Source organism: Caloenas nicobarica, chromosome 2, assembly GCF_036013445.1.
Source record: "Caloenas nicobarica isolate bCalNic1 chromosome 2, bCalNic1.hap1, whole genome shotgun sequence".
In the NCBI taxonomy this organism is placed as follows: Eukaryota; Metazoa; Chordata; class Aves; order Columbiformes; family Columbidae; genus Caloenas; species Caloenas nicobarica.
In genome coordinates, this window is record NC_088246.1 from 148208478 (window position 1) to 148225934 (window position 17457).

The 17457-nt window shown below is 35.0% G+C and overlaps 1 protein-coding gene across 4 annotated transcripts in view; it reads right to left on the bottom strand.

Annotated features, from left to right (window-relative positions):
- CSMD3 (CUB and Sushi multiple domains 3) overlaps positions 1–17457 on the bottom strand; it is a 647755-nt gene that overhangs the window by 260879 nt on the left and 369419 nt on the right. For all 4 annotated transcript variants that reach the window (XM_065630191.1, XM_065630190.1, XM_065630189.1 and 1 more), the window contains 2 exons: positions 13551–13745; positions 4724–4862 (listed from right to left, as the gene is read on the bottom strand). In XM_065630191.1, coding sequence (XP_065486263.1) covers positions 4724–4862; positions 13551–13745 — 334 coding nt within the window. The remainder of the gene's footprint in view (positions 1–4723; positions 4863–13550; positions 13746–17457) is intronic.

The window sequence follows — 17457 nt, forward strand, 5'->3', positions numbered from 1 at the left end:
AAATTATATAGAGGTTAATTTGATTCATTCTTCTATTAGATCCATTCCATTTGGCACAAATATCATCAAGGTACTTTATATCATCAAAGAATCACACTCTCAGTTTCTACCCTTAAAATTGGCTGTATGCAGGGATAGAATTATTTAAATCTGCTCTGAGATTCCAGTGGCTTTGTGCCAGTTGAGGCTCAGTCCAAAGTAGTGGTAGAAGTTATGGCAAGAAAAAAAAAATCCCATTTAGAAAATGTAAAGCAAAATGTGTGTTTACAGATAGCACGTGTGCTGCCTCTGTCAAGGAGAGAATGACTGTGACAGTGCTGCTAGATATCTTCTTGCTTGTCTTGTTTTAGATGGTATCAGCAATCCCAAACAGCTGCTAGATATTTTGACAGTGGCTTCGCTCTTTCTTGCTATCACAGACCTTACATCAATCATACTGTTATAATGGACTCTTTGATAGATTATTGAAAAAACCTTTAAGAATGAAAAAGAAAAAAATTAACAGCAGGATCTGATAACGACCCTTCAGATATTCCTAATTCTTGCTCTGATTCACTTAGATACCTAATTCAGCTTTGTGAAATCGATTCAAGGAACTATATGACTAACGCCAATGTACTGAAGAAATCTGTATTTCAGTATTTATGTCCCATGAGTCTGAGCCTATAGATCTAAAGGAGTTTGATGAAAGAGGAAAAGCCAAATTAAACCTCCAAAACGTGTTTGCTTTTATCCATTTCCTGCACCTATGAAATAACATAGAAAGGAGGACAGAAATAAAGTAAAGGAGTTTTGGAAATGAAGCAGGATAAGCCTAGAAGCAGGAGAACTGAAAAAATATCTTTTTTTGTTAGTTTCCACATGAACTAAAAATGGTATGTCACTAAAAAATCTACTAGGCAATTACTTCAATTACTTGGGTCTTTTCAGTACTTTTTTTTTTCCACCCCCTCCACTAATCCATACAAAACAGAAGCAATCTTGGAAAACAAATAATATAATCTTGCTCTGCTTTCTTTATTCATTTATCAAAAACATACTTAAGACAGGCATTTACCTCGTAAATGCAAAGTAACTATCAGGCCAGTAAAGACATGATGAAATTGAGTCTCCAAAGACATAAAAGAAATTCCTCTCTTAAGTACTTGTTGCTCAAAGAGTACATACAACACCACAAACATCAGAAAATTCAGGAGATGAAAAAAAAAAATGAGCACCTAAGAAAAAGAAGTGAGGACAGTTTTGTAGTGAGATGAGCTGAAAGAAATTTGAAGAGGGGATTACATACAATGCCTTTGCTTGGTCATTTGGCTCAGAAAAGTATTCAATTTAAATTTAATTTATAAGAGTCATGCTTATATAATTTTTTCCTTGAATACTTATCCTCTTGATGATCAACTTATCTGATGTATTTACATATCATCTGGTTATTCCCTGTTGCCAGAAAACAGTAGGGATTTATTGGAAACTGAATAAAAAATACTTTGTGCTCATGTAAGAACACACCGATGTTCTTTCCTATTTAACCAGTCACTACTCTTTAACCTGCATGGCTTCGTTACTGTGCGAGGTCTCTTCTTACAGTGGACTCACAAAAACTAATTCAAGCAGATAGGAGTGAAACAAACTTTTACACAGGAGGTGACACATACTTTTAAATCTTATTTAAACAGATAAAGCTTCTTTAATATATACAGCATGCATCTAAGTTTCTAGGACACACCTTATTGACTCAATGCAGTGTCAGGGTATGAATATGCACATTAGTGTATATACACAGTGTATGCTCATTAATCAAATGTGCCTAGCACTCCAATCGCTAGTTTGCTGATTAACATCCATAACATTTAAATACTCATAATTAGGCTTTGTGATAAACAATTCATTAAATGAAGAATGGCACTCACATTTCTTACTTCTATCATTTCAATTCAGTCTAAAAAGCTACTGATTTATAACAAAAATCCAAAAGTTTATCTATCATAGCTATGCCTCCACAAGAGGAGTGAACTATTTTGAGTACACATGCATAATCATAAAACAAGATCTAAAATGTTATCATGAAACCTCAAAATTTAATAGTCGTCATTATAAGCTTTGTCTGTAAATCTCTTTCTTTTCTCCTATGTCTCTGGCTCCATGGCATAAGAAAACTTTAGCATACAGTTGTAGAATGCAGTACCTCACACATATGCAATGTCATAAGACAGAAGCCATAGGAAGATAAGAAAATGGGAGATAAATAAACTACTGAGCAAATGATAAATGATGTAATGTTAATATGTCACTCTGCAGGAAATGTGTATTACTAAGAACTATTCCCTTCCTCTTAGAAAATCCAAAAAGAAAGGATGTAAAGATTCTACACTTTTACTATAAATGTTTTACCTTGACTGAGAAACTGAAAAAAAGGATATTTCAAACAGCTAAAGATACTGTGGAAGTTTTAGTGTTTGCACTAAGAAAAGCTAGAAAAAGCATTTGTCTTTGTTTTTTCAGAACCAAGGTGAAATGTAAAGAACTGGGCAAAATATTTGTTTGGTTGGTTTTTTGTTTTTAATCAAATGGGAAATACATTTGGCTGTAGTTTTAAATGTGCATATTTCAGCAAAATTAGCCTTCTGTCTTAAATAAGTCCAGCTGAAGATTCGCAAGCAAATGGAGCAGAGCATGGACATTCAGGCCAGAGTGAGTCTTTAAAAATAATGTAATGTATGAATGTAAGTCTCAGAATGTAAGTTTAGATTATGTGAAATATAATAGTCTAAGTAAATTAACATTAGTAGTTTACTAAATGATTTATTTCAGTGCACTGTGAAGATTTATTTCATTATTTGTTTTATGTAATAACTTTTTTATTTACATCCAAACATTAAATTACATATCTAAATGCATTTCTGTGAACATATATAGATGTATTTTTAGAAGTACTCCTGCACAGAAAGACAGAAGCATACAAACACCTATATGTAAGTAGGGGCTCTCTAGATTCACCTTGCTGCATCTAAACAATATGTATATCAGTCCAATTTATAGCAAGTCATAAGAGTGTCAAGAAAGAGCAACAATGGAAAAAGAAACGTCATGTCATGATAAGATTAGGTTATAAGGAGGACAGGAGATCTATCTGTGATCTGACGAGACCACATCTTGTTCTTATTGCTCTTACCCACAAGACTAATAGAGGTTGAGCAATTTTATGACAAGATGTTAATGCATTAGAAACAAAAAGTGTATACAAGAGACTGTCAGGTATAATGAAATTCAGGTGAAATTCTGGCTGACATAGAATTTTGCAAATACAAAGGAAAATGCTTTTCAATTTGAAATGACTGTCCACATCAAATATGAAGTTGAAAATGAAATGCTGAATTAAAAATGTTATTAGAAATTATATTTTTCTTTTTCAAAAACTTGAGTTAATGAAAGTTCAAAAATATTCATTTTTCATTTTGATTTACAAGACAATGAAGTAATAATTTTATTTTGATTTGGAACTAATATGAGTTTGATTAATTTCTGCAAGAGGGATTTATTCACTTCTCTTTTATATTTTAATTAGCAAAAATTTGGTAAATCTTCATTTTAAGCTGATGTACAGCACTAATGATTTTGGAATACTAGCTTTCATTTGAGGTTAAGGCTGGGAAATACCTTCAAAGTGTCCATATTATCTGTTCTCTGATGGTATATAATGTCATGTGAACTCTTTACTGTAGTGTAAACTATAGTACTAGAAAAAAGTTTTAAACAATCTCATCACAATGAGAAATTTTGGTAAGAGGAGATAGTAATTTTCATACCCTGCTAAAAATAACTCTTGATTTGTATTAAAGTGAAATGATATTTTCTCTTTTAAGTTGAATTGACCAGGAGTAGTCAAAATATGTTGCACAAATAATAATCAAAAAGTACTTGGATGATATTTGTGTGCTATAATTTTGATTATCAGAGGCCCTTTTTTTCCTGGATCATCATCTAACTTTATAAATATCTACAATTAAGAAGAATCTAAAACATCCTTGAAAATAGGTAGAATGAAGCATTTTTTAAAATTATGTTTTCTATTTTGCTTTCTCATAAAAAGCCTAAATGAAATGCCCATGTCTTGCTAGCATGAGAAATATAAGGTCGTCAGCACATTTCGATCCTTGGAATCAGGAAGGACCTTAAGTAACAGGCAATAATGTAGGAAAAATAGAATGCTGGAGTAATTTGGGGAAATTAGAACTCAATCCTGAGAGCACAGAGTCTTTTCACAAAAACAAATCAGCTGATTTGCTAATTAAATATTCACAATGGATAAAAATATGAATGCGTTTAATTCATTTTTCATAACTGATTCAGATTTTCAGAGTTGAAGATTTCATAGGTCTGAGAAAAAAAAATATTTTGTAAGTACAATTCATCATAACAACATGGTTATGAGCAAAGGAAACAAGCTAATCTTTAAAAACAGACACAATTTTTAACTGGGCTAGACAGGCTAAAATATATGCAAGAGGATAGGAATTTCAAAAGCTTTTCAGTGAATCAAAGTAGAAATTACACTGAAAATAAAATTTATGCTCTGAAGGCCCTAAGGTATTTTTGAAAATCCTACTTGATAATACAATTCCATGATTTTAGACATAGTGCAAATTAATGTTGTAACAGAGCTAATAAACTCCTCCTTCTGGGTAAAAATTAGACGATATTAAATAAGAAAATCATTAGCCAAGACCTTTCAAATGTAATTTTGATAGAGTGTCCTGGTTCAGCTTCTATCACCCACTCACAATTCAAGGAATCTTTATAATACCCTGGCCAGCCTGGAGAAAGGATTACTCCACTGGGAGATGAAAAATGCCCACCACATGGAGCTAAAAATGAAACAAAGACAAAGATATATGTAATTAATAATTATCATTTTCAACATAGGATATCTATACCAAACAAATTTTAAAAATTCAGTTGCAAGAAGATGTAACAAAGCTTTGAAACTTACAGACTCTTGTGGGGCTCACAATTAGACAGAGACAACTGAATTAAAACCTTAATAAGATAAAATATACTGTTCAATAGTGCATGACAAAGCTTTTTATACTGTATTCTTACAGGCAAAATCTATTTCCCTGTAACAAAGGACATACAACAAAACATAGTGTTTATAAACTGTCATTACTTCTGCTTTCAATTCTGAGCAGAGAGATTTGGAAATCTTGCAAAAGTTTCAGGTGAGTATCAAGCTAAATACTAGTGAATTAATATTTTAGCTTTGACATGGATCCACTGTCAGACCACATGCATTTTTCTTGTCGTATTGGCAGTTCAAATTCCTCATTCATGAAAAAGACATACTTACCATCTGTAGAAGATTAGTTGATATTTTTGAAACTTTTGGCAAATAAATATGTATTAAACACTGTAATATGTACATCAGCAACCAAAAATACTAGAAATAATATGCAGTTTTTCCCTCAGAGATAGTGAGTAAATATAAGCTAGGAAAACTGTATTAGGACATAACTGAAACCAAAGTTGTTGGTAATCATATTTAAATATTTTCAATGGCTTAATGACACATTAATTACAGGAACAATCTCCATAGTTGTAGGTATTACAAAGATGAAGGACATTTATTTGAGAATTCTTCTTCTTAAATAATTGAAGAGACTCTGTGACAGAGGGAAGTTACCATTAGCGTATGTCTCATCAGTCTTTTGTGATATCATCAGTGGTATGGGTGGGTGAGGAAAAGACCACAGGAATGCTTGGAATGTTTTTGTTTATTTGTTTTCAGTAGGAGATTAATATTCCCTAAATAGAGAAGTTAATTCACAGAACTATCTTGAATTCTAGACATCTAAGAAATACAGTAATTCTATCACTAGACGTATTAACATTTTTAAAATGGATAACAAATCTTAGTGTTTTTTGAGCAATTTAAAATATCTAGGACAACTTATGAATTCAATGCATATTCAGTGCAGTAAATTGAATATATATTTTTCAGCACAAGTGCAAGCATCTGCAAAAGACCATGTCTATGTATTTTTCTATATGTCTATTACGCATGCACTTGAATATACTAAACCTACCTATATAGACTAATACAAAACCCAAAAGTCTCCTTGATCCAGAGGAGACAAGACAGAAAAGCAACTGATCTTTGGATATATGTTACTCTAGAATCGTAAGATCTATTTTCCTTGAGTTACATTGTTACATATTGAATAACTAACTTCAGTTACTTATCCCTGGGACAAAATAACTTGTAAAATACTTGACTCTAAACTAAACTTTTTCACTCATTGAAGTGCTTGCAAATTGCTGTCCTTTAGGGAATCCAGCTACTTTAGTAAAAATTGTTATAGGTAGGGACATTTAGGAAGTTTGTTTGTTGTTTTTTTTGTTTGTTTTTCCAATTATTAGTATTTTAACTAAAATGGATTACCTAGAATATTAAGTAAAAAGGGTGAGTTAGGAGTAATACTATAAAAAAAGATTTTTCACAGTTGCTCTGACTTGTGTGAGTGAGCATTACTTGTGACCTTATGAAGAGACCTTATCAATCTTTCTTCGAAGAAAACACAAGGTTGATAAAGGACCTGGTAAGGTGTTAAAACAAATCGTAAGGAAAAAGAAAGCTAAGGAAAGCATAGTATGAGTGGATTTTCATGAGACTACTATAATAGCATAAACGTGTAAAGCCTTATATAGCATACTGGATTAGAATTTAGAACCTGTGAAATGTAAACTATATTTATTTTCTACAACAAATATGTTTTCCATGATGTTCAACAAAGCAGCATTTAAAAGACAAAAGCATTATGTACAGCATGATCTTAAACTGGTGACTACAGTCTCAAGTGATGAGCGGTCTACAATTTCTTTATGTTCAGCAATTGCTGACTGGTTTATGGAAAATGAAATCTGCAGAATGTAATAGCTATTCAATTCTAACTTTACATTAAAACTATTTTTTCTGTCACGAAATCTTTTTTTTTTTTTTTAATTGAACTATTCCTTGTCCTCTATGGGGCATACATACATTTCAGTGTTTTACACAAGCAGGCAGAAGCAAAATTCATTGCTTCCCCAAAATATCAGCCATGAAGAAGTAGGTAGCATATTCTGTGGACAGTGCTAAATCATACAAAACTGAACCACTTACACCACGCTCTCTTCCATTACCATCTGTGGTGTGGTACGGATATGCACTGATGCAACCGGGATGAGGATTAAGATTTATTTGTCAGAGTTCTCAAGAACACAGTATCAAACACTGCATATCCCTTATTCTAGATGAAGTTTAGATAAAACTACCCGCTTTTCCTCCGTTATATAAATAAGAATTAAACTAGCTGGATAAGTGGATTCTGAAGTTTAGGTTTAGGAAGGTTATTGAGCTACGGTCTTATATCTCACTAGACAGTTTTCAGGGGACTTCAGTTCCAATTCCAGGGACATATCAGTTCCACTCCTGGAGTGAGGGCACTGTATTCTGGAGACCAGAACTTTTGAACAGTACTGAGATTTAAAGAGCATCAATGAGCAGATTTCTAAGACGCAAACTGCAATAGCAAGTGTTAGAATTGGGTGCCTTGGGGCTAAATGAAGAGATACCAGGATATCTTAATTGTCTCTTGCACATTACATGGACATGTGCCAAGGGTGAGGTTTGTTCATCTGTACAAATAGTTACAGAAGAACATGAACTTGAGTGTATATATATATATATATATAAACTTTATTATACACAATAATCAAGTAGGCCACATGGTAACTTATAGACAGTTAGGAAAATACAATTTCCCCTGTTAGAAGTATGCTTAAATACTTTGTATTTTCTGATGAATATTGGTGTAAATACATTAACCTATAGAACTATCAATGCATGACAGAGTTATTGTTATCATGAGCTTCTTTGCCTAATTGCTAATTAAGGATTTGATTCAGCCCAAATTAGATTTGACACGGTTCTCAGGATCTGAACCCCCAGGGACCAAATACATTTTCTAAAGGAAAATCTTACAGTTGCTTTTTCTTTTTTTTTTTTTAATATATATTTTTATGAGACTTTTCTAAACAAATTCACCAAACGTCCCTGGATTTCCCCAAGCCTCAAAGTTCATACACAGCTGACATAATCAAGCTGGAAATTTTCCCCTGAATTTCATTTTCCAAACTGAAGGATGAGCTTGCTTTATTTCTTTGCCAGGCTCACTAGACACATATGCATATTTATTTACATCATAGGCATCTATATGTAGACAAAGAGTTTAATTTTTGCTTAAGGTTTCCTTTTATTGTTAAATAAAGCATCTTAGTAAAGCACTTAAAGTGAGTTATACACTATGTGTATGGATTTTGTAACTATCTGGATGCAACAACTACTACTCATTTATTTCTAAACACAAGCAAGACTTTTGTCCTGTTACCAAAACACTTCAGTATTCACTTCCAAAGTAAATGAGATCTGTCAGGAGACCTGCAGATGATAAAAGATGAATGGATTAAAACCAGTCTTTCAGAGAAGGACTTGGGGATATCGGTGGATGGAAAATCGGAGATGACCTGGGAACGCATGTTTGCAATCCAGAAGTCCAACTGTATCCTGAGATGTGCAAAAAGAAGCAAGGCCAGGAGTTCAGGGGAGGTGACTTTTCCCCTTTGCTCTGCTCTTGTGAGAGCCCACCTGGAGTACTGCATCCAGCTATCAGGTACCCAGCACAAGAAGGACATGGACCTATTAGAGCAGGTTAGAAGGGCTACAAAAATGATTAAAGGGTTGGAGCTGAAACACATCTCCTATGAAGAAAGGCTGAGAGTGGGAGTTTTTCAGCTGAGAGAAAACCAAGCTCTGCAGAGGCCTGATTGTGGCCTTTCATTATTTAAAATGAGCTTACATGGAAAATGGACAGTGACTTTATCAAGGTCTGTAGTGATAGGACAAGAGATAATAGGTTTTAACTGAAAGAGTGTAGATTTACATTGGATACAAAGATGACATTTTTTAGAATGAAGGTGGTAAGACACTGAAGTAGGTTGCCTAGAGAAGTTGTTGATCACCAGAATCGTTCAAAGTAAGGTTGGAGAGAGCTTTGAGGATCCTGATTTAGTGGAAGATGCCCCTGGCCATGGCAGGGAGGTTGGACCAGATGATCTTTAAGGGTCCCTTCCAATCCAAACCATTCTCTGATTCTATGAGGACATAATGTTGCTGCTGTAAAGACAAAGTCTCAGCTCTCTCAGCCTTTCCTCGTAGCAAAGGTGCTCGAATCCCTTAATAATTTTTGTGGATCTTTCCTGTATGTCCATATCTGTCTCAAACCAAGAAGCCCAAGACTGGACAGAAACTCCAGGTGTAGCCTCACCAGTACTCAGGTTAGAGGGGAAAGATCACCTCCCTCAATCTATTTTCAACACTTTGCCTTACGCATCCCAGGATACCATTACTATTCTCTGCTGCAAGGGCACACATTTTAACTTGGTGTCCACCAGGACTCTCAGTGCCTTTTCTGCAAAACTGCCTTCCAGCTCGGTGGTTCCTAGCATGCATGTTCCTCCCCAGGTGCAGGACTTCGCGTTTCCCCTTGTTGAACTTCATGAGGTTCCTATTAGCCCATTTCTCCAGCCTGTTGAGGTCCCTCTTGGATGGCAGCACAATCCTTTGGCATATCCACCATTTGTCCTGGTTTGATGTTGTGGCAAACTTGCTGAGGGTACACTCTGTCCCATCACAAATATAAGTATGTAATTAATCATCAGAAAAAACTCAATTTTTTTTATTACTAGTATCACATAAGTATCCATTTAGACAGAGAGCAGAAGTATATTTCTTTGCAGGAAGAGAAAGCTGCACCATAAAGTTTCATAACACCATTGTTCCAGTGGACGTTATGCATACGAGGCTAGACAATGAAAATAAATGAGCCACACTGTGTATCATAAAGAGGCTGGAAAGGTCTTATTGTACTATTAAGAGGTATGTGTCTCTATTAAAAATGGTGTGAAATAAACAGCATTTTCCCCCAAACACATGGCTATTCCTTAAATTTCTGGGTTTTTTGTCACCTAATACCTCTGCAAAACATTTTGGTTGCTCATTTTGACAAACCAGCATAGTACACACAATTGCCTATATTATTCCGGACTACTCCATTACAAAAATAGATTAATTTTGCCCTGTTTGAAACACCTCCAAATTGAAGATCATGAATTATCATATATTTGTTTGATCTTCATTTTTCTCAGGAGATTACCAAACTCTTATGTTAAAATGACAAACTATCGTAAAGCGTTATTTTATATTTTTAAGGATATAATAGTCCATCTGTCTCCTACCCTGTGGGAAAAAAAAAAAAAAGGTTTCTAAAAGCTATATAAAGTTCACAATTCAATATGTTGCAAACATTTCTAAATATCCAGCTTTACTTTTTTTTTTCCAGCAATGCTGTTTTTAAAACAGTGTTTCTCACTTTTTATCTTAAAATACCTTTGTCATACTAATTTTGGCAAACGGCACCAGTCAAACAATAAGGTATTTAAACTTATAGTCACCTCAGCAACCAGAAGGTTAGCTCTACTGCATTCATCAGCCCTACATTTTATTGTATATAACCACTTACACATATTCATAATGCATATGGGGCCTACAAACTACAAAATACATCAAGAAGAATAGGAATACCAGATGGCTTTATTCTGAGCCAGCGTACTACCATACTTAGAAAACGGTATTGCTAAACTTGTACAAAGCTCCATTTCCCCATGAAATTTACACAAAACTGTCAAAGATTATCTTTGGAATGCAAAAAGTAACTCTTAGAAAAATACTCATATGGATACTGTATTAAAAATCATGCCCATTACAAGATTGCCTAAATTAAAAATAATTTATCTTTGTATTTGGGATCTGACAATAATAGAGTGTTTTGCTGTTGTGGTTTTGTTTGTTTGTTTTCCCAAAGAAAATATTTCTTACCCTTCCCCTGGTAATGGTTCTTCCTGATCCCTGCAGTGCCAGATTCAGTAGAATTTTTTATTTGATGCTTACCATCACCTGCTGATTTCCTAGACCCAGGAGTCCTTCTGTTCAGAATAGCTGGGTGACGGGGCTTATCTTAAAGAGCCTTGTTTTTTTAGAAAATAAAACTCTCCAGTCATCTTGCCAAAGGATTGTTTTCCTGACCTTTTTTACATTGATCTTCAGCCTTTGTTCTTTCTTCTAGTTCCGTTTGATAGATGCCTGGCAGATTCATATCCACTGCCAGTGTGTTAAAAACAAAAGACTAGAAATATAACATAACTAGAGGCTTTCATCAACCAGAATCTCTTTGTCAAACACAAGTCTATGCTGAATACTGAAAGTTAATCTAAGCCTGATCTAAGAATTCTCACAAAGTCATTTCTATTTATTTCTTTCTACAGCAATGTTCAGGGGTTGAGGCAGGAAATTTCTGTATGGGAATATGAAGAAAGCTTTGAGGATGACAGGCTAATCACTGAACATCTTGTAGATTCAGAGTTTTAGACACTTTTTTCAATATCTTATCACTCATGCTACAGAACAGCAGGATATTAAGCATTACAGGAGTTAAGCAGGAAACCCAAGGTTAGAGCTGCATCACAGGTACAACAGCATCCCCTTACAAGAGATTATTGGAAAATCCTCCATATAACCTTCACACAGGAAGGATGAAGGGCACAAGGACAGGAATTCCAAATTCAAAAGCATCAGGAAACACTAAAGCAGGGCTGTTCCACTAGAGAAGCCAAGGATGATCACACACACACACACACACACAGAGTTAGTGCCCTCACTGACAGAGCATCATCCAACTCTACCTAAGCAAGTTGAACAGGACTGGATTGGTGACAGGAAAAGGGTCTAGTGACAGCCAAGTGACCACCAGACGAATGCAATTTGATAGGTTAGGTCTGAGGTCAAACCAGGAAGCCCTGTTGACATCAACAGAGGATAGGGCTGGAGATCAGCACTCTTGCAGCATTGCTGGAGCAGGGACCAACAGCCCTAGGCTGAGCTAAAACAGGGTCCTGGGCATTGGGAGGGCTCGGGGGAAGCCCCAGCAGAGGCTGACCAAGATTGGTCTGAAAAACAAGTATGCTGACCCTCTCCATCTGCACCACATTTATTATTAAATAATTCTCTCCTATATATTGAAATAGTCGACATTTCTGCAGTGGAAGGAAAACTCCACAGCCGTCACTTTCAGTATCTCCTACTTAATATATGGAGTTCATGCCTTTACCTTGAAAGATACGACAATGAAATTATGAGGTATGTGTAGGGCAAGCAAACTTCACCTTACATGAAATGACTATGTGTTACAGGCAAATGTGTACAGTCAATAAAAATTCTGAACATCCCAACAGACAAAATTACATTATTAGCTTAAAAATATTTTTACTTGCCTTCAAATTTTATCTGAAATTTTTAAAATATATCTAATGTTACAGCTGATAAATACACCTAATTAAAATATAACAGTGTTCCAATCTCTAAGATTCCAATATAGGTTCCATTTAGAGTCTCAGACCACCTATGGATCAGTTTATTTTGTGTATGGACAGATATTTAAAAATATTACCATTAACTTGATTTTTTTAAAGCAACCTTGAAAATGTAACCCGCAAAGAGAACAACATCTTCATTCTGATCTAATATTGCATCAGCAAACATAATCGAGCACTCGAATGACTTAAAATTGTTTGTCAGTCTCAAGTAGGAAGTCAATAGCTGTATTTTGAAGAAAACCTCCTATATGAAACCGGCTGAAAATAAAATAAAAAACCAAATGAAACAAACAAAAACCAACCACCCAGCCTTCTCGACTGCTTAAGAACTTTGAGTGACAATGTGAAGAAGAGATTAAAATATCAAAGTTGAAGAAGAGAAACCTTCAATATACTAAATATACTGAAATACTTATCTATGAAAATAAGAATCAGTGAAAAGAGAAGTACTTTCTTATTTTGTTCTCCCCTAATGTCTGTGTCTTCTAGGTATTAAAAAGGCCAATTATGGTACTGATTGGGCTGGAACTAAAAAATGCAGAGACTAATATTATTGGTGTATTTCTAGCACTGAAGCTCATTGTTTTATATAGTTTCTCAAACTGGACAAACACATGTTTTAAAAAAAAAAAAGTGAGCCTTTCAAGCATAAAATTTATTGTAGTTCCAGCAGTGCCAAATGAGAGCTATCTGAAAGTATGAACAGCATAAACTATTCCCGTGCCTTTCCTAATAAGTTTTTCAGATGAGCCTTCATTGTTACAGAGGTTATACTGCAGTGTTTGCATCATTGATGTTTATGCCAATGTTTTTCTGTGTTTTTCTTCTGTCCTTATAACAGTTATGAGAAAAATTCACTCTTGCAGACAGGGTTATAATAAAACCTGATGCGTTACTGGACTCCTTTATTAAGGACTAGGTTTTACAGGATCTTTGTGCTATCTGTGGGCAAAAATCTGAACTTCAATTAGTGACAACTTAAAAGACATAACATCAAGTCCTGAATCAGAAAGAAATATTATACATACCTCCGCACTTAGGAATAGGTCCACTCCACATGACTTTTCCATCCATTAACATGCAAGTAATTGTTTCAGTTCCTTGTGTTTTAATAAATCCTTCCTCACATATAACAGATATTGAGCTCCCCAGCTGAAAGTTGTCACCAAACCGCCGAGCATTGATTGGCACTCCAGGATCAGGGCACTCGTTATGTCCAAATGCTTTTAAAAATTAAAAAAAAAAAAAAAAAAAAAAGGGGAAGGGGGAAATAGTATAACTCTTGCAGGTAAGATGGCACTTTTAGGGTTTTATTCTGCTAGTAAGAACAAATTATTTATATTAGAAAACAACAAGAAACAAAAGCCTGACCAACAGCAGAAAATGTAAACCAGCACAAAAATTTGCTTGAAATATGATAAAGTTATACCAGCTTGAATCTTAGTTTGGACAGGTAGGCTCTGGCACAATTCATTGATAGCTAACTTCTCCTTTCCGATAGCCCATTCTATCCAACGTTGCAATGGGCTAGAAGCATCCATCAGAAGGGCAGGGCAAGCATCTATGGTATAATAACTTCAGTCATCTGTGGTATTTTCAATTCACCGACAGAACCATTCAAGCCATACTGACCTCAGCATGTCTGATTTTGCCATAGTCTGTGTTGTTTCCAGTATTGAGAGCCAGTGAACAACTACAAAAGGGGTCATGTTGGTGAAAGAAAGAAAACTTGAAACTTTAACCGTATTTTTATGTTTAAGGTCGAAGAAATTTATACTATGTACAAATCCTTCCAAAATTTCAAGTTTATCTATGGTCGAATTTAAAAAATTGTAATTTCCCTGTATATATCTAGATACTATCATGAAAATAGTCCATGTCTTTTACTACAGAACATGCCTTAGTCTGGGAGAACAAACAAGCTCATCTTCCCACACAAACTGAGCAAAGTCATGTTTATAGCAATATTGTTAAAAAATATGTATTAATTACTTATTATATTTTGAAGTTTTATTTGTTAAGAAGAATACTGCACATATATCTTAGATTTATAAGAATGTTCACTTTTCAGTGAGAACAAGCACAATTACAAGAAAAATATCCACCTTCCTCACGTGATAACTGCCTTTCCTTTCCGCACCTTTCCGCACCCTTCCTTTACGCACCTTTCCTTTCTGCACCCTTCCTTTCCGCACCTTTCCGCACCTTTGCAAATTATATCTTCATAAATATGTTTACATATGGAGACATCAGAGAGGACTATGTTCTAAAAAGATACTTTCACAATATTTTTCTGCAGTTTTCTAATGTGTCTGCTAGACAAAACATATCCAAGGTCCTGCTCTGAAATTTTTTAAAAAGTAATGTTTGATTAACTTAGAAGAAAGATTTCTCAGATGTTGCATTACAGAACTATTAAAAAATCACAATAACAGATGAGAAAACATTAATTTATTAGTATTCTGACTTAGAAAATGTGACATATATTGCAAATGAAAATAGTGCTTTCATTGAATAGTTGTCTACTATTTGACAACATTATAAATGATGCAATGCCATACGTCTTCATAGGGGTTACAAAAACTTGTCTTATACTTCATGCACAGTCATCACTTTAAGTGAGGCAATTGCCTGTATTTCTTACTAGCTTCAGACAACACAGAGATATATTTTCAATAGTGTTATCTGTAAATGCAGATAAAAGTTGACTGCAGGTATAGCTTGCTTGTCTATGTCACCAGTTCATCAAGGCTGCAAAATCAATTAATGGCTGTTTATTTCAGCTCAGGAAGTGAGAGTTGTGGCTGCTGCTGCTGGACCTATGGAAGAAATTGTACTGTATAGGATGGCTATTGGCGACAGAGTGAAAGACAATCCTTCTCAACAACAGTAGTCAGTCTCTTAGCCTAGCCTGGCTGCAGTTACACTACTTGATGAGTAAAATTCAGTCCACCTATACTTCTGAAAAGCGTCATGGTGGAGCTGTAATATTATATACAAACCTTAAACTGAAAAGAAAAATAACATGATATTAACATTTTACACACCATCAATAAATCAAGAAACCCTGGAAAAGTCCTCTATGCAATATTACATGTAGAGAGGAGATTCGGTTTTCCTGGTATTTATAGTCATCAACTACCATGATTATAGTAGTATTTTAAATAGTTTCTGGAAAAAAGCCAGGCAGCATAATCGTAGCACAGAGTGATGATGAAGTACTTTCAGTTCTGATATTAACTCAGAAGGATGCCAAAATCTGCATTTTGGATAAAAAAAAAAAAAGTGAAGAGGAGGAACTGCAGAGCTCTCAAGAGATAGGAAGGCAGGAATAAAACTAAACATAACTCATCTGGTCTGAAGTCTGCTTTGAAAGGTCCTTGGAAATATGGCCAGAAAATAGTGGTCCACTGGCAGGATTAATTGTTTTGGTAGATTGCCTATGAAGAGTTTTAGCTGCTAAGTCTAACAATAGCTTTGCAGTAAATGTAACCCTTTCAGAGGAAAATATCAGAGAAGAAATACAAGTTAAGAGAATATCAAACAATAAAGAAATAATTCATAAAAAACCAATTGCAAAATAAATATTCTTTAAAGTTATGCAATCAACTGGTAGGTTACTCAGTACCATCACATGTAAACTCATACTTGTGTGTAGTACATAACAGTCTGAAGAATCCTATCCTGGGAAGTACTGAGACTAAAAAAATATAGCAGGAGAGAGTGCCAGCAAAAATATGCTGTGATGGACATAGTCTATCACAGCAATAAAACATACTAAAGCAGTCTTTGCATATAAAAACATCTTCTGAGATTGCCAATGTCTTGGCCTACTGAGTTGAAATTACTCGAGTAATTAGGCTGATGTCAGAGGCCCACAGTTTGACCTTTAGCATATTGCTATGTAGTTCATAGGGCTGTAAATTTTTTTGCTAAATAAAGCACAGTTAAACAGTTGTGATGAAAAAGGTAACAAAATCAACTGGCAGAAACAGCAGATGTAAACTTATACAAAAATATTTGCCCAGCACCTCCTACACCCTAACCAAAGAGCAATAGCTCAAAGCAGTCCACGTACTAGCAAAAAAAATCAAACAATTTGGAAGATACTCTTCACCTCAAAACACTCATCTGCCTGAGCCTCAAGGGAGGATATCATGACTCTGGCTTCCAGGATGCTTGCCCATGGAGGAACTCCAGGGACACCAGAGACCAAACTCTCATGGGTGGAGCTGACACACTTCCCCCGACCACTGACAACCCCTCCTTCTATCAGTGAGGAAAGAGAAGATAGAGATAATCACTCATGAGTTCTGTAGTCTGCTTTGCACTAACTCCTTTGTCACAGGCAATAAATACCTATTCTTCTTCACATGGCTCCAATTGTTGCAAAACATTTAATGTGTGCATTTTGTCTGTCCTGACCTAAACTAGGAAATCCAGACTGAAGCAGAGAGACTATATTATTCTCTGGCTTGTGATTTATATCACTATATTCAGACACTGTGTCTAGTTCTAATCTCCATAATTGAACAAAGATGTAAAGAAGTAGGAAGCATTCATGAAGGAATCACAAGTATGATAAAAGGCTCCTTATATTAAGGAGTTCAATGTCTATAGCTTATTAGAGGAAAGATTAAGAGATGACTGAGATTATAAACAGCTTCACAGAGCCAAGAAATGTCATTAAAGGCTCATGGGTTTGGGATATAAACTAAAAACAAGGAGTCAGGTGTAAGCATGCTGTTCTATAGAAACTTAAACCAATGTAATTTCAGGTTGCTATGTTCCTGTGTCCTGCTGTACCCAGTAAAGCACTCTCCTGCCTCATTCCTCCTTTTGCATCAACAGTAGTGCATAGCCAGATATAAGCACAACAATGCAAGGATCTGACCGAGATGAAAATCACAGCTCTTTGAGTTCCTAATCCTTTGG